This window comes from Trifolium pratense, linkage group LG3 (genome assembly GCF_020283565.1).
Source record: "Trifolium pratense cultivar HEN17-A07 linkage group LG3, ARS_RC_1.1, whole genome shotgun sequence".
NCBI classification, from domain to species: domain Eukaryota; kingdom Viridiplantae; phylum Streptophyta; class Magnoliopsida; order Fabales; family Fabaceae; genus Trifolium; species Trifolium pratense.
In genome coordinates, this window is record NC_060061.1 from 50,464,060 (window position 1) to 50,491,573 (window position 27,514).

The window sequence follows — 27,514 nt, forward strand, 5'->3', positions numbered from 1 at the left end:
GAGATGAGATATGGTGTTGAGATAGGTTTCCCGCGGGGCCACTCCTGACTATTTGAGGCCCGGTTTAAAAATTAAAATTGGACCATATATAAAAAAATGTTAAAAAATTAAAAAGATTTATCCTTTATTTAAATTATAAGTAACATAAGAAACATCCGACAATAAATTGGTTCAATTAGTAAGAGTCTTCGTTCCCTTAAACATGTGGTCATGGATTCGATTTCATGGCTCATGCTTATGAAGAAACTTCGGTTGGAGTTAAGAAAATCCCTAATCAAGAATCTTGTAATTATTATAGGGTCTCAAAATTAATATTGGTAATATATAACTATTGTTATAGGGTCTTAAAATTAATCTATTGACTACATCTGTTATTTTATAAATACTAACAATATATGATTATTATTATACGACCTCAAAATTTTGAGTTGAGACTTCCAAAATTTAGAGGTCCGATGTCGTCGCTCACCTTGCAACCCCCTTGGGGCCGGGCCTGGTTTCCCTTTTAAAAATGTGAGGACATGGCGGCGACCTCCCTACCACGGCTGAGATAAAGTGGTGAGTTCGAAAATTTGTTCTTACCTATGGGCGAAAACTTTATGTGAGGGACCGTAATTAACCATGGTTGAAGTGGGGGTGGCAAGATCTAAGTTTTGCTCCAATTCATACTTGGAAACATGATAGGGGACCTCATTTAACCAGAATTATTTGGTTTAAAATTTTAAAACAGTTATGTTCTGTTAATTTAATATTAAAGTATATACACTTGTTCAAGCAATACTCTTCATGTGAATATAAATTTTGATCCGTTGATTATTTTGACAGTATTTTGATCCGTTGATGTACACACCTAATAAGTTTATGTGAATATTAAAACTCATTTTAGATAATTACACCTCCAACAATAATTTTAATAGCATCTATTCAAGCAATACTCTTCATTTTATTGACTTATCCAATCCTGAATCACTTATTTTAACTTACTTATAATAAAAGCTAATTAATTAAAATAAAAGCCGTTTAGATTGACAGTTTTAACATATATGTATTCAAGTTGAGCTTGTAATAAAATTGTAATTTTCCTTTCCACATAGTCACGTGATTTCAATCAATAAATAAATAAAATACTTAAAATCACAGTCCACAAATGTTTGAAAAATGCATAATGCACATGCTGCAAATAATAAGTTACCCCAATTCTGAACTTGAATGGTCCAAACTTTCCCATAGCCTCTCAGGATCATCCTGAGAAATTAATTAATTGAAGTACAACATTGTTTTAAAATTTTCATAAATTCTCAAGTGGACAAAAGAAGAAGCCAAATTCTGATTTTTTTTAGGTCTGAAAATGATTTATGATCCATAATTTGAATGGGACCCCAACATAAATTACAAATGGTAAAATTTTATAAATACACTCGAAGTAACGTCAAAATCTGTATTTGCATTTGTTTCAAAAAAAAAACTGTATTTGCATTCATTCATAGTAAACAACACTTGTATACAACACTTGTATGTGTGTCTTTTAACCAAGCTTTGGTCCCATATATGACAACACAACATTTAATACAATCCTTACTTCCTAACAAGCAACGGTCATATATGGAAATCTAGCTACATGTCCCACACCTGCAACCAAATCTCAACAATGAAAAACTCAACCATTCTTTAATTTTGGCCCAATAAAAATCCACCTACCAACTTTATTGACACTGTATAGGCAAGGGTCGACATGATTAAGACACTGAAATCTTGAATTTCATACAGTATTTTTTTCACCATGACAATTTCTCGTGCACGCTACTAATTTCTTATTTAACAATTCTGTAGCATACTAGTTTTTAACCCGTGCCTTCGCACGGTACGTTAATTTTAATATTTTTTTCGAAAAAAAATAAAAAATACTCTTAAAATAAAAATAGTGATTCTAAATTTATTTATTAAGATACACATAACAATAACCATATTATACATACCAACAATACTAATAACAGATATATTTAATTCAAAAAACACAAAATTATCAAATTTAATCTAAATTTTTTGAAATACTTCAGGATACACAACATTTATGGTTGATGTTTTTGGCTTACCATTATCATCAATTATAAGTATCTTCAAACCAGACCGACTCTTCACTCTTGATATAGCTACATATAACTGACCATGTGTAAAAACAGGTCTAGGGAGATACAAACCAACATGAGACAATGTTTGTCCTTGACTTTTATTAATACTCATAGCAAAACAAACACACAGTGGGAACTGACGTCGTTGAAAACTAATAGAAACATTAGCATCTGATGGAAATAATCTCATTCGAGCAAGATAAACAACATTACCAACATACTTTCCAGTAACAATTCGAGCTCCAATAACACTTTCTCCAAGATATGTCACCGTGAGACGGGTACCATTACAAAGGCCAGCCGAAACATCAACATTCCTTAACAACATAACAGGTACACCAATCTTCAAAATAAGACTATGGTTAGGTAAACCAGAACACTTAATTTCATTCAAGAACTCAGTTGTAATCCAACGATGATCAATAATCGAATCATTGTCACATCTTGACACAGAATCACAACTTAAATACTCCCTATCCTCACCAGGAATTAAAGATAAGACATAATTATTTACTTGTTCAACAACTTCCAGAGTGGGACAAAGAATAGCTCGATCCTCAAAAAAATTTGAGACAAACATATTCTTAAGAAAATCAGGATAAATCGCATCAACAATGTCCCCAATTGGATTAGTGATATTATGAACCAATATATCATGAGGAATTTCTACAATTGATTCACCATCCATAATATCACCAATTTTCCCATCACCAATATCAAGAATCCATTTAGCAAAATTAATAACACTTTCATTTTCAACCTGAATAGATGAATACTGAAGTCGCATGTTAATGAGAAGCCTTAATACCCGACAACTACGCCATAGATAAGAAGAATTAATGGTAGCATGAACAATATCAGCACGATTACCCTTAGGAACAACTGGTAATATTTGACGAAAATCTCCACCCAAAACAACAATTTTTCCACCGAATAATAAATTAGCATTCTTCATATCAATATCACTCATCAGGTCCTTAAGAGTTCTATCAAAAGCCTCGAAAGCAAGTTTATTTATCATTGGAGCTTCGTCCCATATAATCAAACTCGCCATAATTAATAACTGAGCTTTATCGCTATTCTTTACAATTTTACAACAGGATTCTTTCGATAAAGCTAGCGGTAAAGCAAATAGAGAATGGGCAGTTCTACCACCTGGAAGAAGAATAGACGCAATACCGCTGGAAGCAACATTCAATACAATTTTACCCTCAGATCGAAGTTTATATGAAATTGTTTTCCACAAATATGTTTTACCAGTTCCACCATAACCATCAACAAAAAACATTGCACCAACTCCACTATCAACCATGCTAATAATTTCGTGATATGCAGCCATTTGTTGAGTATTCAAATTAGAAATGTGCTCTTCAAATAACAACTTCATTTCATTATAGTCATATTTAAACTCATTTTCAATCAAAATATTGTTAAAACGTCCATTATTTGATGAATGGAGCTTAGGCATGCAATCATAATCATTAAGACATTTTCCGTTATCTCGAAGGAAATTATCAATATCAAGAAGACAAATCTGTTCCAATTCTTCCGAGGATATCACAAGATCTAAATTAAAAAAAAAAATTAATAATACAAAAAAAAAAAAAACCAAAAAAAAAAAAAAAATTAAAACTGAATTTTAAAACGATAAAAAATATAAATAGACTTACCAGGATCATTCAACAATTTGCGTTTTTCAAATAAAATACCATCGACCAGAACATCCTTTAGCTGAGACCATACATTAAAAGGATCACTCATAGTATTAGACATTAGTAACTCTGCAAACATCTGACGAATAGAATACCCCGAACCAAGCAAGGCAACCTCATTAATTGCATGTATGAATTCAAGATCATCATCTAACAAATGCAATGCACCACAAGCTTCTCTAAATGAATCATAAACATGACCATTAACAGTTCTTAAATCCTCATAACTTGTACAACCAACTTTAACATTCAATAGCAATCTCAAATAAAACAAATCTCGATTACTATGAGGTATAAATGTCAAACGACCAATAGAACAACCCTTTTTTCGAGGTTTCCAAAATCGACCATCGGAGTCATAAGTAAACATAGATGGATACTGACCATAAGTCAAATGCCGACCATGAGGATATCTCTTATTAGCTTCCATCCAAGCCAAAAACATAGTAGGTTTATTTCTATTATTGCTCAAAACAGATGTCAAATCCGATGAATCATTAAATACAACCGACTGCTTTCTTTCCTCATGAAAAGTTAATCTCATAACAGAAGGATATCTATTATGAATACTATAACGAAAAATCCTCCAGATAGATTCAGATGGACTAAGGAATCGACAGTCATAATATTGTTGTATCTCATCAACACACTCATCATCACGCAAATTCAGTTTAGCAGTAACCCGATCAACACCTTTATGTATATATTTGAACAAATATTTGATGCAATTCGATTTATTACAATATTCAATATTCACATGAGCTTGATACTTCATCAAAAGCTTTGGATTATAAGGAACAACACTTCGATTATCCAACACTATTTCTTTTTTTATCACAATTTGACCGAAATCCCTTCTTCTATAAACAGGATATCCATTGGCATCGAAAGTTGTTTGAGGTACAAACTTTTTGGGATAAAATTTCGAACAATGCTTATCTTTCATGCAAGGAGAAGCTTCAAATGAACTACCGCATGGTCCATGAACCATAAAATTACAAACGGTTGAATAAAGCTTCGGAAACAAATTCTTATCTGGCAACTCAGCACAAATAACAGAATCAATAGACTCAGCCGAATGAAGCTTATCTCGAGAATCCAACCATAAAAGAATATGAGCATGCGGTAGACCCCTTTTTTGAAATTCAATAGTATACATGCCTGCACAAAATAAATAAACAATATATTTGAGTTTTTTATAGGATAACAATAAATTTAGAATCAAATAATAAAACAAAGAAAACTCACTTGCAATAACTCTACCAAAAAAATTACCCTTCCGAAAATCAATCATCATCTCATTCAATTTTATTTGAAATACTCGACAACTGATGTCAGGTCTATACACAGCATAATTGCGACATTTTTCCATATGACGCTGAATTTCGGGCCATTTAGGATTGCATGTAAAAGTCAAAAACAAATCCGGATAACCAATTTTTTTGCATATAGCCATCGCATCCTGACAATTATTGAACATATAACGCCTTCCTCCAGTAAAAGATGAAGGCAAAACAATTCGAGAACCAATGGAAGATGCAACTACATCACCACGATTTACCGCCTCCTCAATTCCAGACAAAAAATCAGATCGAATCTTGGGCTGATTTTGTCTAATATACGATAATCTCTGGGATTCAATCATTGAATACAAATCAACAACAAATTGCTGAAATAACCTCCTACTTTTAAGAATAACAGTATCCTCTAAATTTCTTTCCATTAATCGATACGCAATGAATGCCCGTAAAGACACGCGAACCAATTTTTTTTCTGAACAGCTTGTAGTTAATAAATTCAAAGGTATATTTTCTTGATATTGATCTTCACCAAAGGGAAATAATAATGGATATTGTAATGGTAAATACTTTGGATGTGTCTCATGAATCCTTTGTAAGAAGCCACCACACTTAGGTACGATTATATCCCTACCATCTTCTTCATCACCAATATCTCCAACAATCAAGGCAGCAACTTCATCAAGATGAGGAACATTATATATCCGAGGGTCATATTGTCTACCACGAAACAAACGCAAAGAAACAGGAATAGCCTGATCAACTTGCAGAAAATCTCGAACCATCCTAAAACCTTCAACCAACAAATTATTCCCATCCATAACTTGCAATAAATCTTGAACCAAAATAGGATCAATAGGATTCTCTAATTCATATGATCTACATATAAAATTTTAACAAACTTTATGAAACACCCTAAAAAAAAAATGAAAAGAATAAAATAAAAAATTCAAAAAATAAATTTAAAATAAACCTGAAATGTGATAAGCGATTGGAAACTTCATTCTCAGTATCATATATATATAATTGAGCAAATTTTGGACGTTGACCAGGCAATGGAACTAAAGATCCAATTTGATGATAATTTTGGCCAGAAATAACAAAATGCGGAGGTCCAGGACTATTATCAGATTCAATTTTTCCACCAATTGATGTGAACGAAAACATATTATTATATGATCTAATATTTAATAAAAAATTCGAACTTTTTGGATGAAGACCATTGAAAAGATTTCGTAACAAAGAAGGAGGTTCAATCATAGGAGGTAATGTTACGTTCCCTTTTTTACAACACAATGAAATTTTAAGATGGGATTTTCCTTTATTTTTATCAGCCCTTTCTTGATACCAAATAAGAGCATTACAATCAACGCAGCAAACATCCATGTCACCAAAATCCATGTAATCTATAATTAAACAACCACCAATAACACAAGTAAGTAAACATACAATAATATTATAACAAACAAAACAGAAGATAAACATAAATTAGACGAAATTTACATGCACACCTACCCTGCGCTTCACTTGATCGAAAAAGTTTACTATTTGACTCATCATACTGAACATGATATAGCTTTTGATACAAATCAATAGTAGAAGCTTCGATAAAATACAAAAATAAAAATCAAAAACCAATTAACAACAAATGTATACACAATAAAACATAAATATATAAAAAAAATAAAGGATTCTATACATGATGATTGATTTTCTGTTAAGTTCAATTTTTTCCCTTTCAAATAAGATGTTCCTGCCTTTGAACGATGCACTGCAACAAAGAAGAAATAAATAAATAATAAATATTATTATTGCTAATAAATTTAATTTAATAAATTACACCATATAAATAAACAACCAAAAAAAAAAAAAAAAGCAAAATCTGAACACAAGCAAACTAATAAAATAAGAAATACACCATAACATAGTGCAAGTCCCAAATAGAATTATGATCTTACGTCCACGTCTAATACTAATCTTTTCCACAGCAACTCGAGGTCTCATACGCTTATTTTTCAATATTTGTTTGCGTAGATATCGCCTTTCTTTGCTAATGCTTGCAGCATACCGTAAATCATCCATTTAATTTATACTAAGTATGGATGCTAAATATTATATATAACGACCAAACCATAAATTACCTAAATCTAAATTTTTCAAACGAAACAACATGATTAACTATGATCTCTTGTTTTTTTACAATGTGTGGAAAGGATCACAACGATCACAATATATATAGCCAGGACTCAAATAAGCAAAAGTAGGACAACACACCATATTTCAAATTAATTTTCATTTTAAATTAAATTTATCCAGAAATAAAATCAAAACTACATAATTAACCATCAAATAAAATTATTGTTTTTATTCCACGAAAAAAGAATCAATAGTTAACTTCTTTACTTGTCAGCACAACATGTTTAACATGTCAGCACAGAATGAAAAGATTCTACACTAATATTACCCTATTAGTATAGGTATCACAACAATAAAACCTAAACATAATCCAATTTTATTTATTATTAAATATATCAAAACTTCAACAATACAATTTTAACATTTTAACAGATGAACAAAACCAACAATAAGTGAAAAATACATGAAAAACCCCTAGGAGCAACTTGACACGAAACCGCCAAAAGCAAATAATAGCACTAACAGTCTAGGTAATAGGCTCAAATAAAAGTAACGCATGCAGATGTACACCACACCACATAGACAGGTGACTATATAAGCTATACAAAAATACCTATAATTTTCAACAAAATAACCCAAGTAGAAGTAATATCTACAACGCAACCCTATGCCATTTACAATCTACAACCTACATCTACAATCTACATCTACATCTACAATCCTATGACATGAAAATACAGACACTCCACGTGAAAGAACCAGAAAACAACACAAAACAACAATTTAACAAATCAACCATTTTAAATATAATTTAATTATTACTTAAAATTTAGGCAAAATTATAATACAGGTCCTTTATCTTATTTTTTTGTAACACTTTGATCCTTTATCTTTTTTTGTAACATTTTAGTCACTTTTTTTGTAACAGTTTGGTCCTTTATTTTGTTTTATTTGTAAGACTTTGATCCTTTATTTTTTATAAATAAATAAGATACGGATCAAAGTGTTACGAAAAAAAAAAGATAAAGGACCAAATTGTTACAAAAAAAATATAAAGACCAAAGTGTTACAAAAAAATAAGATAAAGGACTTGTAGTGTAATTTTGCCAAAAATTTATTTACACAAATAAATAAATACACACATACACATGCATACCAAAAAAATATTGATCAATCAAATCAAATCTCCATGAAATCGAAACAACCTTCCCATCAACGTTTATTAATTAATAAATATCTTCTTCCAAAGTTAATCACACCAGAATCAATTGATTTAATTGACATCTCTATAGAAATAATAATCACACATCTAACTCGATTAAATCACTTTTTTTAATCAGACAAACCAGACCACCTACTAAGCTAAGTAAACGAATCCATAAACATCTTTTAATCTTTTAAAGATAAACACACTGCAAGCAACCTATTTATTTGACAACGCAATAGATAAAACCGACACGTTTAAACAAACACCAGAACATTAATAAATTTCGATTAGCATTAACTCCTCCTAATAAAAATATCTAACAACACGTCTAATCACAAAATAACTTAACACGTATATAAAAGTTTAGACGAATTATTATATTATTATATCATATCATATATCATACATCTATCATATACCATACATCACTAAGATGCACATATATCATTATATATTATATATCATTAAAATAGCAAAAAATTAAATTTAACGATCATGCACAACAAATTCAAACATAATAACTCTCAGTACAATTTAACATCTAATTAAAAATATTAAAAATAAAATAACCAACAGGAACATCTGTTAAAACAATAAACTGATGAAATCAACATCACTTAAGCATAATTTATTAAACAACAACACCAAAATTCGAAAACTAACTTCACTCAACATTAAGATGTGCGACGAACGATCTGCACTTCCAAATAATTGTCTCCTCTCGGTGCATTAAATATGACCTTGTCTTTAAAAAGCAAACATTTTTTCTTAATAAACTTCTTCCATCCAGAATAAATAAACTTATCCTCATCACTCTTTGACGAAGTAAAAATAGGAGATCTAAACACTTTCCCAGAAGCTACATCCAACAAATATATATGCCTGTGAGACTCCAACAAACAATTTCTTGAATATTCTCTTGGAAAATTCTGCACAAAAAAAACAAAATAGAAAAACCACTGAATTTTTTTTTCATTGAGACAAAAACAAAAATAAAAAAACCTTTTAAAACCAAAAAAAATAAAATTAACCAAATACCAGAACATTTCTACCCCTAGCAACAGCAGTAGTAACTTTCATCTCCCAAGAATAACAAACAGGAACTCGTTTCCTGCCACAACAACCAACCCACTCTAATCATAATGATTAACTAAACCAAAAAAAAATATTATATCACCAAACATCAAATAACCAATATACAATCAATAAAATCAAATAGAATAAAATAAAATAAACATAAAAGCAAAACCAAAAAAACCCCAAAAGAGTAAAAAACTCACCTCTGAGCATAATCCATAGCGAAAACAAAAAAAAAAAGGAGATCTAAAAAACCCCAGATATGAATAAGTCCTTCAAAACATTTAAGATGAAGCAAGTAAGGTAGACACATATATATATATATATATATATATATATATATATATCACGAGGATTCCAATTAAAGCTACATAAAAAACAATCAACGCTGACAGTTGCACATTAAAGGTATCCGACAATAAAATAAAGTAAAGAATTTATTCCTTACAAAAAGGAATATATTCTCCATTATTCAAAGCACATACATCCAAAAATATCCACAACAAAAATACACTTTTGGTCCATATGGCCCACCAACAAAAATACAAAAAACAACCCAAAACTTATCCATAAATAGAAACAACAGTAGAAAGGCCCAATAACGTCTAAAACAACACCATGCATCAACGTAAAATTAAAATTGTAACAATTGAACCAGACGTTGAACCAGACAAACCAGATAAAACTCAATAAAACCACAACACATTAATAATCTTATAAAAACAAATTCAACATTCACCATTCAAACAACTGTAACAAATACACCACAATCCACTAAAACCAAGTGGAATGCCATAATATAATACAATACATACCAGCATTTCCAAACCTATTCAAAATAAACTAAAACTTAGGTAATAAGTTACCGCAAAGACATCAATATTACAGACACACATCAAAATAACTAATACCATACATTAACAGAGCAATCCATCAAAATATTAACTTAATACATATCATACAATAAAACACAGAAACATAACATTCCAAATCCATTTCAGTCTCTTGGACGCTTTGAACCAGATGAGGAAGCACGATCGTTGTCCAAGCCAATGGGATAAGCTGCTGACAAATATAGATCCTCAAGATCACTTGTTGTAGTGGTGGATGGAAGCAACTCATTTAATTCCCCAGCAATTACATTACTCAACAATCTCCTCCTAACAATCTGAATCCACACAAAAATGGTATCAATAAAGAAACAGACATCAATACAATCATCTACATCTATATCTATAATCTATAACCTATATTCTATATATTCTTTATATTGTATATTGTATATATACCACATATCTATACATATCTATATCCATATCCATATCTATTACATATATCTATTTATAAATCTATATAACACAAGAAAAAAACATGATCCAAAAACAGAAGATTACCTTAGATGGAGTAGTATAAAGTCCTTTCCCTCTAAAATATTCAATTACAGCTTTATGATTAGACACACGCACCAGATCAAAAGAACAACCAACAAAATCAGGCCCATGAAACGTTTTCTTGACAATCCACATAATACTCTTTCCCATGATAGCAGCAAAAGCGCGATAAAAGTTATCACTATTAATCTCCTACACAGAAGAATAATTTACACGCAACAGAGCAGACTACATCAGAATAAGAACAACTATCACATAATCAAAAAATTTATCTGATCAATAGACCATTACCCGAGCAGAAGTATCATAGACAGCCAGTTTTGCCATTACATGGTCGAAAGAAGTAACCAACGCATATCCAGTTTCATCCTCTACTTCGACAGTTAACTTCACCCTATCCATACCAACACGAATAAAAATCATCAACAAAACATATCAATTGTGAAACACATATTTTAGATCTTCCAAATAATGTACTTACTTAGGAGCTGCTTTAAAATCAGCTGCATTGCATTTTGTACAATGGAATGCCCCAATATACTTATCAAATATTTTATTACACTTGCAGATAGGGTACCACCAAGGATCCATCTTAACAATATCAAGCATTCTTGCATTCACAATAAAGGTACCAAGCTCTGGATCAGATTTCAGCTCACCAATAGTCTTCACAGGATAATCCTTCAGGAAATCAATCATCTCAGAAAGACGTGGTTCAAGAGAGGAACGAAGAAGACCACCATAATTTGCACTCCTACTTAAATATAACACCAATCTACAAAAAGATTTAAAAACAAAATCACTAACATATATAATAAAATTAGTTAATCACTCCTAGAATTCATACTCTCATCATAACACTCACCCACTCTTAAATCTCAGCAGCTCATCCGTGGCTGGATTCACATGAATTTTAGTAACATTTTCAACACCTTGAACTAATGTCCCACCTGCACTACACAAAAAAGGTTTCAATAACTTCGCAAGATACAAATAGCTAACAGAAAAGTATAAATATGAAAACTACTAAATGATAACCTTGAACATAATTGATCCTAACAAACTGCAACACCACTATAGGCAATCCATTGGAACAACTCTTCACAAGATTCTTGAAATCATCCACAAGACTACCATATAGCTCGCAGCAAAAAGATTTCCTGTACCACAAAATCAAAACATCAAAACAAACACATAGCTTACCAACCTCACAAACTACTCAAAATAAAAAACTTCAAACCTTTCATTGTTTAACTTAAAAGTCACAGATCTGATAACTTTTCCATCGGGATAAAAATCCTTATTATGCTGAACTTTAGTAATAACACCAACAACATCTAAAATTATACAAAAAATATTAATCACTTAGGGATAATACCAAAACAAAAACTACAAATTTCATAAAACACACAAACAATAACAAAGAACAACATTCACTCACCAACCAAATACTTATAGCATTCCTTTTTTTCTTTTTTCTTAAGAACATCATCAGCACCAATCAAAGATAACCCGTATGTTGGGATAACAGCACAGTTACTACATGGTTCCACCTTTGTATTCTTGTTAAACTCAAACTTGTACCTGTGAAAAGTTGAAACGGAATGACCAAAATTCAACTTCACAGAAAGTGATGAAATCCTATAAACCCTTCCCTCAACAATCTTTTCGTCGAACACACAGAGAAGATTTTCTGGGATCACCGCTTCAATTTTGTGACCCTGCGAAAGACACAAGTAAAATCATCCAAAAAAAATTAAGAAAAAAAACCCAACAAAAAATCCTAATGTCCAGCTAAAAGCAAATAAAGTCACAATAGATCTAGGCAAAACAACTCACATGTTTGTCAATCAGAACCATTGCAACAGAATCAAACATCTCAGGCTTAAAAAAGTCAGGAACTCTCCATCTTTTGAGAACTCTAACCTCATAAATTCCATCATTTTTTGAGGATCTAACACTCAAGATGTTGTCACAAGAACTCTTTCCTTCGATGCATGCCATGATTCTTCAAATCTCAAGAACTACAACAAACAAAAACCCACCGAAATATTGTAAGAAATAAAAGAAATAAACGCTTCAGCACACATTCCAGGACAAACAAACAAAGAGAGCTACTCTACCCTATGCCAAATATGGAAAACTGAACAAAGCACACGCTCACCTGTCACACTGCAGTGAGCAAATAAACAACACAGCAGCTCTAAACTGAATATATAAGCAAAATGGAAGTATGAATGACAACCATGACATCACTTATAGCAATAAACAGTATAAGTTGAAATTTTGACTTCTAACCAATTTATTAATGTATTTTAAAATATTTTAATACACAACATAGAACCTTCTTTCCACTGATATATAGTAAAAATATAATATTAAGCATTAATATTTGATCCAAATAAATATAAAAAAATATATATATATATATAAATTTTGTATACAAAATTAGCAAAAAAAAAAATAGCATAATTTAACTTAATGAATAATATCATTCTTCATATATCAAATTTCACTCACTTATCTTTACAAAAATTCTTTTAATTTTGAAGCCAAAAAACAATACTCAAAATGTAACACAATAAACATAAAATCCATTTTTTAACTTAATATTTCATTTCTTATAGAAATCTTTTTTGGATGAAAAACACCAATACAAACAAAACGCCACATATATACTGGAAAAATAAAACTAAAACATAAACCAAGATACTAATAGACTGATCATTCTATTAATTTATCCAAACAGACAAAATACAACCACACATTCACAGTAATCGTTCATACTAAAATACCCCCACTTCACGAAATTCATGTTTCCATCGAATTCATTAAAAAATCAAAAAATTACAATAAATAAAAATATAAAAATAAAATCAACAATATGAACTCAAAGGTCGCCCAATCAAAGACACACCTAGATTTTAAATAAACTGCAATATTTCAATCATCTAAAATCATTAATAATACAACTATTAATATATTTATTAATTTCTTAGTTTCTTAATAACCAATAAATTATAAACACTACATAGAATAAAAATAAAAACTCATAAAACAATAGCTAATCAATAAACAACCATTAATAATTAACACTACTTAATTAACTAAATTAATAATTCATTAACAACAAAAGGACATATGTTTATACATATAGTACATAGTACATAATACATAGTACATTACACAAGTGATCACTAGTTAAAAATACCAGAAATACAATTAAAACTTAACCACAACACAACATAACAACATATTTTACACATATTTTACACAAACTAAAACTAAGATCTGGATACAAAACATCCTACTAACAGAACAACATCCATTTATCTTCAAACACAGCAAGCCAAGAACAGCTAACAACCACATCCACAAAAAACACACCAGCTTATTTGTCATCAAATTCACAAATCTTAGAAATCTTGTTCTTGTACACGGCATCAACAACATCATCATCAAATTCCAGCTTTCTTTTAGCAGATATTTTCCTCCTAGCACACATAAATTTCTCAACAACCATTGATCTTCCATTCCTATTTTTTTTTCTCTCAAAATCAACAGGAGCATCAAACATTACAGGACTCAAATTCAGCTTCTGAGAAATAAACTTGTTTGAAGAACTCACCTACAAAACAAAAAATAAAATAAAAATAAATAAATAAATAAAAAATAAAAAACTAAATTCCAACATATCAACTAAAACCCGCAAAAAATAAATAAAAATTGATACTAACTTCTTCATCAACAATTTGCATGGAAACAATACCAAGACCATCATTCTTGGAATCCACGTTCCCTTCAAACAAAGAAGACTTACCAACCTTGCTATCATTAATAAAATTTGACAATGAACTTTTCCCACATGCAATCTGCTACGCCAAAAAAATAAGCACCAAAAAAATAATCCAAAAACACAATAACAAACACAACAAAATTAGATAAAAGCTACTAACATTATTATCAACTTGGGATAGATATTCTTCATCAAACATAGTAACAACATCAGAATCATTGCACAATGAAGTGACTTGGAATGAAGGTAAATTATCAAAATCAGCATCATCCCTCTGTTTAACCTTACAAAGGTAAAAACCACCACAAATAGACTCCAATTCAGCTGGATATAAAGAGCAGCTTTCATTCTGCAAGCATTTAAACAGATCATTAGCAGAAAAAATTAAAAAAAAAATCAACAAAAACACAGCCAAACAACCACAAATACCATGGACAGCAAAATAGGACATGTCTCTACTGCTAATTTTTTAACATCTTCATCGAAAATTGCAAACACAGCCATCTCATCACCATGCTTCACCTTAAGCTTCAACCTAAATCTATCACAAAACAAAGAAAAAAAAAATTATCTCCATGCAGATACTTAAAAAACTTTCAACAACTGTCTACAATATCAATATAAATTAAGTAAAATTTAAAAAAATTAACTAACAAAAAGGAAAACAAACCTTGCCATATTCTTTGATTCATCATCATTAAACCACATATCAACTCCCTCAACAACAGAATCGAAGGAAACAACTACAACAGCAACACCATCAAAATGTGAATCAAACAAATCAGCTAACTTTCTTACCGGAAGCCCAGCGACAAACTCATGCAATCTCCTTGAAAAATGATTTCGATTGAATTCCATCTCTAGCTATGCATGCAAATAACAATTGACTTAGGTGTATGCTATAGAACAGAGCAATACCACTATAAATAGGCAAAATAGTATGACAATAATTAACTTTAAATTTGCATTTAGGAGGGAAAACATTAACTGAAATAATGAAATTGAGCCAAAAAATAAAAATAGACTATAGTCAACGTAAAACAAAATCTTCCAAAGCTCCACAGTAACTAATAAATCACACGACCAATAAAATAAATCAACAATGGGCCCAAAAAAAAAAAAATAACCACTCAAACAAACAACAAAATAAATCAACAATAGGCCGAAAAAAAAAAAACCCTTCACACCAAAAACAAAATGAAACAACAATGGGCCGAAAAAAAAAACGAACCATTCTCTCCAAAATTACTAATTAAGCCCACAACAAAAACAACACACCCCCTAATAACAAAACACAAACCCACACCTTTAACACAAATCATTCTTCAAATATTTTAAAATTAAATTAAACTACAAAATAAAAAATAACATTCCCAAACAACAATCTCTTGACTAAAATTAAACCATTCTTCATTAAAATATCAACAAACTTATCTATACTATTTTTTTCCACAATAATACAATAAAGAATGAGCACCACCAATAAATAGGTACAAATTTTCAATACAAATTCATATAATATAAAACATAAAATATAAAATATAAAATCTATAACAAATAGAATAATAATAATAATAGAACAAAAATCATAAAATTCCTAAATACTACTAAAGATAAAAGCAAAAAACAAAGATCACTTAAACCTCCATCAATTGGGATTGAATATATAAATAAAAGACACACAAAAAAAAAAGTCAAAGTATAGTATTTGGGCCCCACATTTTAACTTGATGTCACATATGTGAATGAAATCTAAAGTGTCCAAAATCTGTATTCTTTGTGTCAAATATACATAGTTATATATATATATATATATATATATATATATATATATATATATATATATATATATATATATATATATATATATATATATATATAATATAATGAACAAATAATTAACAAAAAAATAGTATCAACATATATAATTATCAATGCACTAAAAAAAAAAAAAAAAAAATAAAAAAAAATAAAATAAAATAAAATAAAAAAACACACAAACATTTAAACACAGCCAAACACAATACATCAAAACAATGATTTACTTCCAACCAAACACAAGATTATCACTCCGCCAAAAAAATATATATACCTTATTATCCAATTATTAGACAAAATAAAAAATCAAAATAACTACAAATATTAATATATTATAAATTAATTAATACATTTCGAAGGCAACATAAAGAAAAGCACCAAATAATTGCATATAAAAAGACCACAAGGAACAACTAAAATTAATTAACTAATTAATGGAATAACACAACCAAAAAACTACAAACCAATAGATAAATTGATACTCATAACCTGAAATACATATTGACATTGTTATAGATAGTGATAAATGGATCTGATATATTGATACTGAGCTACATAACAAACAAAATAAATCAAAAATAAACCAAAAATGGAACACACAAAACAATAGAGGAGACCCATAACCAGACCCAACAGATAATTCCATGTGAAACCATATTTCACTCAATTTATCAACTCATGCCATAAACCAAAATGACTGAAGGATACCACAAATTTTTTTTTTCTTTTCAATTGCTCAATTCCAGTTTATTATTTGAAAACAACATCATATATATTACAATAACATATTGTAATAAAGGAACAAAAAATTAAAAATTCAAACCAAATCAAATAAAATTCAATTCAACAATCAAAATTCAACTCAAATTTTCAAATTCAAATTCAATTCAAATATCTATACAACACCAATATAGTTGACATGAATACTTGACATGAATATAATTCTTATTGATATATACACAATACTGGAACTTATTTCCATTAAACTTAATATATATCTTACATATCTTGCATCTTACATATCTTACATCTTACACATCTTACACAAACAAACATAGATATAAATAAACAATATAAACATAGACATATTAAACACAACAACTAACATTTGTAGGACTTATTGATACGTTGATATATATACAATAGGTTCAACATACAAACAAACAACCCTACTATTTCTCAAACATGATTACACATCAATCCTTCTCAATTTTGACTTTTTTTAGACGAATACTACGCTTAGGCTTAGCAGCTCCATCAAATGCTTTGGAGAGATTCCTCTTAACAACAAACGGACCATCACTTTCATCATCAATGTCAACACTTGAAGTAGGTGGAGTAACTATAAGATTGTCAACAAATTGGAGAGCCTCAGAATCATCATCAGCAACATTATCATCACTCAAGCTTTCGGATTCGAAATCAACAACAGGAGACATCACCTAATATAATAATAAAAAAAAAAACACTCAATCTAAACAGCCAAAACAATCAACCAAAAAACTAAGACAACTAAAACGAAATCCACAGCATTCAAACAAAACTCACAAACAAACCTTTGTTGGAGTACAAAAACCTCCTTGAGAACAGAACTTCTCAATAATAACAGGGTCCATACAAATTCTTCTTACCCTATATGAACCATCACCCATAGAAGACTGCTTACCAGACACTGCAACAGCAAACAACATTTTCTTCCCAATCAAACCATCAAACTCAATAGGATGTGGTCCACCATTTCTAGCCTGTAATATCACCAAACAATAAGAAGCCATAAAAAACCAAGCCAAAGATCAAACACAAAATTAATTCCATACTTTACCTTTGATTGAGCAACAAAAAATGCACATGATTTTTCAAGAATATAGCTCATTTCAGAATCAAACACAACTACAATGCAAGATGATTCACCATCCACAATTTCAAACTTTACCCTAAACCTGCAAATAAAAAATCAACTACCATCAACAACTACACTCACAATAAATATCCAACTTAGAATATAAACTACAGCAACATAAAATCATAACAATATATAAAAAAAATAAAAAAAAACTCAAAAAAACAAATTACATTACCTTGGTATAACTTGGAAAACATGTCTGTCACAAGAACTACAGAAGTAAGAACCTGAATCAGGAACTACAGCTTTGTGACATTTGCACGCAGGATACCACCAATTCTGACTATCTACTACACCAACAACTTCACCACAAACAGCAAAAACACCATCCTCAACCAAAACATTCAACTGAGCCACCGTTTTTTTGGGATGCATCTGAAGAAATTCTTCTTCAAGAGAAGGTCTTGGCTGACTACCAATCAATGGAACAATAGTATCGCTCTCAATACCATGCACCGCAATACTGAATACAAACAACCACCAACAACCAAACCCAAAAAACATCAAACAAAACTAAACTAAACCAAATCAAAACAACTAATAAACAAAAACATCAAAAGAACTAATAACCAAAAACATACAATCACAGCATCAATGCAAACAACTAAACATAACACACACATACCTGCTCTTAAATGATTCGAGCTCTGGAATATCAGCATTAACAAAAATCCTAGTAGCATGTAAAACATTTTGAATAGATGCCTTGTCTGCAATAAATCAAATATCATCATAAACTATAAATTAGAAATCACAGATATAAATTAAAAATTAAAAATAACAAATTACAATCAAAAATCAAAAATTAATAATAATCAACCTAACAATAACTCAGTCAAACACAGCAAAATACCTCTAAACATCTTCACCTTTGCAAATTGAACAGCAACAATGGGCAACCCAGAAGTCAATTTCCCCATCTTCTTATTTAAATCATCAACATAGTCACCAAACAAAGCACATTCACACTTACCACTGCATAAAATCAACAAAAAATAAATAACATATAAACAACCACACCAGAACTACAAAAAAAATCACCAAGCTAAACAACACATATCAAACAAACTTACGTGTGATCAGTAAGCTCAATGTTAACCATCTTAGTAATCTTGCCATCCCTTATATACTCTCGCTCAGCAGATATCCCAGTCATAACGCCAACAACATCTGCAATTAAGCTGACTAAATTATTAGCAACAGACCTCATAAAAAAAACATTAAAAATAAATATACCCTTAAACTAACACCCATCCACCACCACTTACCAACCAGAAACTCATAATCATGAGTAAACGAACAAATCTCATCAATGTTTGTGAAGCTAAAACCATATTGCGATATATCAGAACTCTGAGAAGGTTTGACTACAGTCTTACTTTGAAAACCAAGCTTGTATCGATGAAGAGTCGTTCGATACAAACCACTCTCGGGAAAAATAGACAGAGAGGATATCTCATACACTCCGCCCTCTTCCAACTTCGAATCAAACATATTAATAAGTTGCTTCCTAACAGAAGCATGAATTTTCCCCCCCTATCAATAGATAAACCAACAACTCAATCAATACAAACAACACACATGAACAACAAAACAAACACAACAAAATTATATTATATTAAATTAAATTAAATAGAAAACAAATACATACCTTCCCATCACATAGAACCATCTCAAGTGAATTGAACTCCATTGGATTCATAAAAGCAGGTACTTTCCACAGACGAAGAACCCTAACCTTAATAGCCCCAATTTCTTTCCCAGGTAATAAATCAGCAACATCTTCAAACTTACAATCCAACTTCTTGTTTTCGCAAAACACCATATCTTCGGTCTTAACTATACCCTTTAGTAACCAGAACACAAGAAACAACTGTCCACAATCACCAATTTATAGGCAACAAAAATCCAATTAGGAGGGAAAATACCCTACAATTCAAAATTCAAATCACGAATTCATCTTTGGGGGGAAAAACTTAATACCCAATCCCTCCTCCCCCAAATCAACCTACCCAGATAAACCTTCTGACGAGAAGACGATTCCACCTCCACCAAATAAACCCAACCCAAACAAACCTACTCGACGAACCACGAACAACTTCACGGAAGACGACCAGATTCAGCGAAAATACACACTGGCAACCCTAAAACTGCAACCTAGACCTACGCAACCTCTTCCAGGAAAAAAAAATAAAAAAAAATAAAAAAAAATAAAATGCAATATATTGTATTCTATTCAGACACCCTACAAATACTACTCACACACACTAAAAACTTAATCACCTTGGCCCACCAAACATAATCCTACGTGGCATACCTAATATCAATCTACAGTAGCAAAAAAACGTATACCCTGTGTCAAGTATATAGATGTATAAAGAATGTTTTTTTTCTTCAAATTTCTCATTTCTCATTTTCATAACGTCTATTACTTAAGTAAAAGACTTTCTTCAAATTTCTCATTTCTCATTTTCATAACGTCTATTACTTAAGTAAATGACAACCGATATTTTGATAATTTTATAGATGCTGTAGAAAATTGGTAAGGTGGCAAAATAAAATCTTGTAGTAGTAGTAGTGGATCACAAATTAAGTATCCAAACTTCCAAGGTTGTACAAAAAACAACTTGTGACGAATTCTATAGTCTAGATATCAATTTCAAGTTGATTTGATTGCAAATTAAGTATCTAAGTTTGCTTTATACTCAACAATTAGAAAATTCTTAATCATATTGGTACAATTACTAAGCTTCAAGGACTAGATAGACCAATTCTAAAGATGAACCAACAAATTAACCATTACTTCAAATTAATTTCACTTCAGTTTAGCCCACAAAAGGCATCATACCACACAAAACTGCAATAAAATGTCTTCTAGGGTCATCTATAACAAAAATGAAAAAAATAATAATAAACGTGGATTCGAATTATGAATAACAGTAGCTTTGAATTGGAAAATAATCAGTACAACACAGTTTTGAATTGAAAACAATTGGTACAACTCAGCTTATACAACATAAGAACAAAGTAAACTTCACTGTATTCTAAAATATCTGCTTGCAATAAATATTCAATAGCTCAGATCACCACTAATTCCTCAATAAGAAACTCGGTTCAATTTCCTACATATGCAACATAAATTTGATGACAGAATCTTATACACTTGCAGGAAAAGGAACTTATAAACAAATGAAGCTATACTGGTTTTGTTGATTTATAAAAACCATTCAGCTTTCTTTGATAGAGGGGGTTGGAGTAAAATGAGAAAGAGTCCTGTTTTGGAAGAATACCGAACCTCGACAGGATTTTCTTTTCTTTTCTACTGGATAACATTAACAAGCTCAGAGAGAAAGAGTTCTTTATCCCACTCTCTGAAGCTTTTAGGTAAAATATAGAATAATGAATGACAAAAATTAAAGTGAATAAATAAAAAACAATTATCCTTCAGGAACTTTGCAGCCATCCTTCCATGATTCGGGGGGCTCGAATTCACCAAAAGAATATGTACCTGAAGAAATTAAATTAAATATCTATCACAGCAAGATGTAGCAAAAGGGTCAAATATGACTAGACTACAAGTTGATCCAGCTGCATTTGCTCGAGCCAAGCTCCTAAAACTGAATGATCAATAGACTCCACTTGAGGATTGGAATTCGGATCAGTAGATGCAATTGGACCAGAAGCTGCCAGCTTCTCTTTTATCTCAGGCGGGGATTCCTTGACAAGGGAATGAACCCAAGATAGATCAGGCTCCTGCCCATTGTTTCCATGCTCAAAAGAGGTGGATCTTGGTGAACGTCCAAACTCATGTCCATTCACCGACCAATCTGCTTTTCCAGTAGGGGATCCCCACTTGGACCAGGAGTTACCAGGGGACCCAACAGCCGAGACAGGATTGTTAGCACCAAGTTCTCTTGAACTAAGGCTCCGCATCTGTTGCTGCTGCATCTCACGCTGAGCAAATGCTGACAATCGAGAACTCATTGGAGAGAGGGGTTCCATACTTCTTGGTGACATCCTTCCGGGAGAAGAGACACCATATGAAGCCTGGTGGAATAGAGGATGCTCGACATTCTTAGGAGACATGACATTTGTATTAATAGGTGATAAAGAACTTTGGAGCTGTTGAAACTGGTTGAAGACAGCAGATTTGTGTGTTGGAGAAAATACAGAAGCTGCTGCTGGGTCGGAATACCGAGGAGAAGATGAAATTTCAGCACAAAATAGATCTTCGAGATTTGATGGAGTTAGTGCTTTAGACCGACCAGATCGACCCACTGAAATAGCACCAGGACGGGGCTGTGAGAAACAGCTCAAGTCATTTAGTATGTGCTGTTGACCATCAAAGTCTTGCAACATATTGTTGAAGTCGTCAAGTGGCATATCACGGGCACTAAGAGAAGATCTCAAACGACTAGTTTGAACATTGCTTCCTGGTAAATGAAGAGCAGGCACATTTGGCTGTGGCCAAGCATTATTTGAGTGAGACATGCCATTAGCAGATGGAGATAATGGCTGTGCAAAGGGAGATGGAGACATGGACGAGATTGATGATGGTGAACTAGGAAAAAGACTCATTGCAGCAGCCATGTCCATGACATTAGCAGCAGAAGCAGCTGATCGAGGTGAAGGAACAGCAGATCCAGTGGACACATACAACGGACGAAGCTCTTCAGTTATGTGAGCAAAAAAGCACACCCTTCGGTTACAACTAGTACCATCTTTGCAGAGCCTTGTCCTATACTGAGCTGGGTGCAGCCAGCACTCAAATACTCCATGAGCATATTCACACATATCCCCACGTCTACAAGCCCCTTTTCTAAAATCAGGGCATGGCACACAGCTGTAATGAAATTTTCTGGGGTCTCTCCTTCGAGCATTCTCTCCAGGATGAACAAAAGGACACTCGGTCCAATCATGAGAGTATGCCCGAGAACAGGGACGAACCTTGAACGAAAACATGCGGAATTCATCTGTAGCATATATGCTGTTTTTTATATCAGGAAGTGATGGATCAATTGGATACTCTTTCTTTTCTGATGTAAAATTGGCAGCTGTGTCGGTAAACTTGGGAGTAGCCCCAGGAGAGGATGGAGACCCGTTTTCATTTGATGAAAAAGGGGCAGCTGAACGAGGACTTGATGAATTAACAGATGCTGGAAGAGAACAATCATCAACAGACCCATCAGAAGCACTGTCTGAGAGAAGTTCTTCAAGAATTGTTTTCACACCACCAAGCTTAGGAGGAACAACAATAACATCAACTGGACGGTTTCCATTAGCATCCACACAATTGATATCAGCGCCAGCTGATAAAAGCAGTTTCACAGCATCAACCGCATTAACAGAACCCCCTGAAGCAGCACAGTGAAGAGCAGTGCCTTTATCTGTCCCACAGGAGAAATTAACATCAGCCTCTGGACATGAGAGTATAAGCTTTAGAATATCAATACTCCCATAGGAAGCAGCCACCATTAGCGGGGTTCTGTGCTCAAGAACAATTTGTTTAGATCCATTTTGACGGACATACCAGAGGCCAACTTCGTTAATAAGAGAAGCATCACTATCTAAAGCTACCTTAAATTCTTCAAAATCATTGTTAGAAGCAAATTCAAGTAAGCTGGAAAAAGAATCATCAGTACGAACAGTTAGATTTTTCATGTCTTTGACGTTGTTTGAAACTTCTACAGCAGATGATGATGACGATGATGGAGATGACGAAGTTGAAAGAGATTTTGATTTGTCAGGACCACCGCACATCCTTCAATTAGCTGCACAATAATGATCATTAAATTAGTACGTAATCAAAAATGAAATCAACAAACAAAAAGTTGGTTAAATCTAACGAAAGTAAACAAAAAGTTGGTTAAATCTAACGAAAGTAAAGCAAAACAAAAACAAAAGGATGAGTCTAAAGTTTAAACCGCTAGCTGGGTATCCAACAATATATTTACAGATGTCACATACTATAAGTACCTCTTAGATTTTTTTTCAAAAACATGCTACACATATAAAATAATTTAAACTTAAACATAATCTCACGGCCAAAAAAGTAAGATATATCAAATACCCCATGTCATGAAATTAAAATTGAACACCTTCGCTCACACAATCACACCACATTACCAGGATTAGGATAATCAAGTACAACTGAAATTACAGTGTACAGTTTCTTTTACACAATTACAACTTACCAAAAAAAGAAAAGGAAAGTTATTGCATAACACAACAAGACAAGCATACCCTTTTTATAGATGAGATGAAAAACTATGCAAGAGTAAGTATCTAAAAATAGCAGTACCTTAGCATGAACATTACAAGTAAAAAATCACATAGATATTATGAAATTGAAACACAATCACAAAATTAAAATGAAAAATAATACACTCTAAAACATTATAAACAAATAGTTTAAATATGATTTTAGTCCCTACAATATAATATTTTTTTGTTTGGATTTAGTCCCAGCAAATTAAAAAAACATTACTTCTAATCCTAACTTCAGCTTATTGGGCCACATGACACCATGTGGTATGATTATATTGGGTCACTACAAGGACTAAAACTAAAAACATTTATAATTGAAGGACTAAAATGATATACTATAAACCTAAACAAATTATATATACATCAAAACATGATAAAAAGAAAACAAACACAAGTTAGTGGAAGTTTTTCCACCATTAATCATACCTCAAGAATACGTAAAGTTAAACACCATTTAATTTCCCAAACAAAACTAAAAAGTTGTGAACCAAATAAGAACAGAGTCACACACGCACAGTCAATAGCGTAAAAAGAACTAAATATATAAAGAGTTAGGCTAATATTCCAATAAAATCGCATAAACACACACAAGACACATGATTCTTTACGCAAAGAAATAGATCTGAATAAAATCCGGAATCATATCACAAAGAATAATTAAAGTTACTACCTCGTCAATAGAAATATAAAAAAAAAAAAACAAAAATTAAAAAAGTAAAAGAAAACAAATAAGCATGATTCTCTTATTCCCATTTTAACGAAGCAAAAATCGCATCTCTTGTATATATCAAGAATCTACACAATCAGAAAAAATCACAGAATCAAAGTAAAAACATAAAAAAAAAACTAAAAAATCCTTTTATTAATTAAAGAATTAAAGAAATAAAAACAAAAGCACAAATTCACTTCAAAATCTTACATAACACTGATCATGTTTTTCATTTTAAATATAATTTTCCTTCATTTCTATCTCTACTATATTTTAACTAAATTATTATTGTTATCATCATTAAATTAATACAGAAATTTGCAAAAAAAATTATCAACACGATGCAATAGCAATACGAATATAATTCAAAGTATAAAATTAGTGTAAAATGCTATAATGAATGATGATAATTGGAACTAAAAGTTTTCAGATCGAGTAAGAAACTCGATCGGTTGAATTGAAGAGTGAAGACTCACCGCGATTACGAGTGGTTATGATGAAGATCGGGTTGAAAATTCAATGAAGTTGAAAAAACGAGTGGAAAATGAAAATTAATTCATCAATCTGAATGAAAAATGGAGAATGATGAAGAATGAATCCGAAGAAGAAAACGAGATCTGGTTGTTCAGTTCAGAGCTTCCATTGATAGAAACGAGGAAGCATTTTTTCAGAGAGAGAGAAGTAACGTTTTTGAAATTGAATTGAAATGAAATGAAAATGAAAAAGAAACGAATTTAGAGTGAATTTAAAAAAGTTTTGGAGTGAAATGAAATGATACTGAAATGAACGCTAAATGAAGTTGAAATGAAGTGTTAGAGAGTGGGTCCATGGGGAACCGGGAGAGCAGGTAAGAGAGAAAAGTGGGGTGGATAGGATTGAAGAAAGATTGAAGGTGGGTTCAACCGGTTGACTGTGGCGGATTTTATTGAGAGAGAATTAAGTGGAGTGAAATTTTGGATTTGGAATCCGCCAATTACAAAGTAGCATATGGATGAAATTTGGAGCTTAAGGTTAAAAGCTAGTGGTCACTTGTGGAGTCAAATCAAGTGTAGAAAAAGGTAAGATGCATCACTATAATTAATTACGGTATTTTTGCCTAATTAATAAGAAAAATTAGAAAAGTTATCTGTTTTATTTTTATTTTTTTTTGTAAAAATCGGTTTATTTTAAGATTTACTATAAGCTGTGAAGTCTCGATACTTCAAAAATGGCAAAGAATCGTGTCTGATATGTACTCGATATCGATACTCATTTGATATTTTTTGATATACGTATCGGAGAAGTATCGGCAATTAATATTATTTTTTAAAATAAAATATCGATCGAAAATATTGATACTTGTCGGATACTTCTCTGATACGCGTATCAATCGAAAAAGTATTGGGCAACTAATGTTCTTTGATGATAGAAACGTAGGAGAGGTGACTGATATAATTCATATTTTCTCTTAAGTATTGAATGTTAGAGTATGATGTTACCAACTATGTCTTTATTAGTTTTTCTCATTGTCATGACTTGAACTCTGAACCTCCAACTCCTTAACCCTCAGCTCAACTAGCTTAACCAGTTAAGTTCTCACCCCCCTTTTTGTTTTCTTATTTTGAGTAATTTAAATGTTAATTTTTATCATTATCGATTTTAGTTATGTTTATATATTATGCATTTATATATTTAATTTTTAAATACCGTATCCCCGGATGTATTGTATAGTTGAAAATTTTCTCGTATCACCGTATCGGAGTCGTATCGTATCGGTATTGTGTCACGTATCAGGGCTTCATAGACTATAAGTTATCTTCTTTTCTTTTTTTATTTTACCAAAAAAAATATTAATAAGTTATTTGTTAAGTTATTTACTGTAAAAGAAAAAAATTATTGTTTCCTTTAAACAATACTGATTATTTGATAAAATATTAAATATACTCCTATAAGTTATCTTCTCTTCTTTTTCTATTTTTTAAAAAAAAATTAATAAGTTACCTTTATTTACCGTAAGAGAAAGAGTGCTTATTATTTCTTTTAAAAATAGTTATTATTCCTTTTTGTCACTAGGTTTGGTCTAGTGATGAGG

At 31.3% G+C, this 27,514-nt stretch overlaps 4 protein-coding genes across 5 annotated transcripts; all 4 read right to left on the reverse strand.

Moving 5' to 3' along the window:
* Positions 1-2,034: 2,034 nt before the first annotated feature.
* On the reverse strand, positions 2,035-7,221 carry LOC123915315. The gene is made up of 7 exons (XM_045966450.1): positions 7,098-7,221; positions 6,839-6,910; positions 6,655-6,741; positions 6,113-6,545; positions 5,090-6,018; positions 3,800-5,002; positions 2,035-3,695 (listed from the first exon to the last, which is right to left on the reverse strand). Exons 1-7 carry the CDS (start codon positions 7,219-7,221, stop codon positions 2,035-2,037), a joined length of 4,509 nt encoding a protein of 1,502 aa, XP_045822406.1.
* A 3,335-nt stretch (positions 7,222-10,556) lies between these two features.
* On the reverse strand, positions 10,557-12,954 carry LOC123915316 (replication protein A 70 kDa DNA-binding subunit B-like). The gene is made up of 9 exons (XM_045966451.1): positions 12,790-12,954; positions 12,392-12,671; positions 12,191-12,287; positions 11,989-12,110; positions 11,816-11,900; positions 11,432-11,725; positions 11,242-11,344; positions 10,954-11,142; positions 10,557-10,727 (listed from the first exon to the last, which is right to left on the reverse strand). Exons 1-9 carry the CDS (start codon positions 12,952-12,954, stop codon positions 10,557-10,559), a joined length of 1,506 nt encoding a protein of 501 aa, XP_045822407.1.
* Positions 12,955-17,638: 4,684 nt separating this feature from the next.
* Positions 17,639-20,313, reverse strand: LOC123917460 (replication factor A protein 1-like). The gene is made up of 9 exons (XM_045969186.1): positions 20,119-20,313; positions 19,736-20,003; positions 19,541-19,637; positions 19,321-19,442; positions 19,093-19,177; positions 18,643-18,930; positions 18,387-18,504; positions 18,121-18,309; positions 17,639-18,006 (listed from the first exon to the last, which is right to left on the reverse strand). The coding sequence occupies exons 1-9, from the start codon at positions 20,290-20,292 to the stop codon at positions 17,761-17,763; spliced, it is 1,587 nt and encodes a 528-aa protein (XP_045825142.1). The 5' UTR covers positions 20,293-20,313; the 3' UTR covers positions 17,639-17,760.
* Positions 20,314-21,394: 1,081 nt separating this feature from the next.
* LOC123917461 (zinc finger CCCH domain-containing protein 30-like) lies at positions 21,395-26,425 on the reverse strand. 2 transcript variants are annotated; one of them, XM_045969188.1, is made up of 2 exons: positions 25,161-26,425; positions 21,395-24,238 (listed from the first exon to the last, which is right to left on the reverse strand). In XM_045969188.1, exon 2 carries the CDS (start codon positions 24,225-24,227, stop codon positions 22,035-22,037), a length of 2,193 nt encoding a protein of 730 aa, XP_045825144.1. In that variant the 5' UTR covers positions 24,228-24,238; positions 25,161-26,425; the 3' UTR covers positions 21,395-22,034. The 2 variants fall into 2 exon arrangements, with proteins under 2 accessions (XP_045825144.1, XP_045825143.1); XM_045969187.1 differs by having other exon boundaries at positions 25,920-26,402.
* Between the last annotated feature and the right edge of the window lie 1,089 nt (positions 26,426-27,514).

Coding starts and splice junctions, on each gene's coding strand:
- LOC123915315 (XM_045966450.1), bottom strand. CDS start 7,221: ATGGATGATTTACGGTATGCTGCAAGCATTAGCAAAGAAAGGCGATAT. Junction 6,742..6,838: donor AACAGAAAATCAATCATCAT/GTATAGAATCCT, acceptor ATTTTATCGAAG/CTTCTACTATTGATTTGTAT. Junction 6,019..6,112: donor AATCGCTTATCACATTTCAG/GTTTATTTTAAA, acceptor TTTTATATGTAG/ATCATATGAATTAGAGAATC.
- LOC123915316 (XM_045966451.1), bottom strand. CDS start 12,954: ATGGCATGCATCGAAGGAAAGAGTTCTTGTGACAACATCTTGAGTGTT. Junction 11,901..11,988: donor TAGGATCAATTATGTTCAAG/GTTATCATTTAG, acceptor TGTGTAGTGCAG/GTGGGACATTAGTTCAAGGT. Junction 10,728..10,953: donor TTTATACTACTCCATCTAAG/GTAATCTTCTGT, acceptor GTGTGGATTCAG/ATTGTTAGGAGGAGATTGTT.
- LOC123917460 (XM_045969186.1), bottom strand. CDS start 20,292: ATGGTGTTTTGCGAAAACAAGAAGTTGGATTGTAAGTTTGAAGATGTT. Junction 19,443..19,540: donor ATTGAGCTTACTGATCACAC/GTAAGTTTGTTT, acceptor GATTTTATGCAG/TGGTAAGTGTGAATGTGCTT. Junction 18,310..18,386: donor TTTTTGTTGCTCAATCAAAG/GTAAAGTATGGA, acceptor GTGATATTACAG/GCTAGAAATGGTGGACCACA.
- LOC123917461 (XM_045969188.1), bottom strand. CDS start 24,227: ATGTGCGGTGGTCCTGACAAATCAAAATCTCTTTCAACTTCGTCATCT.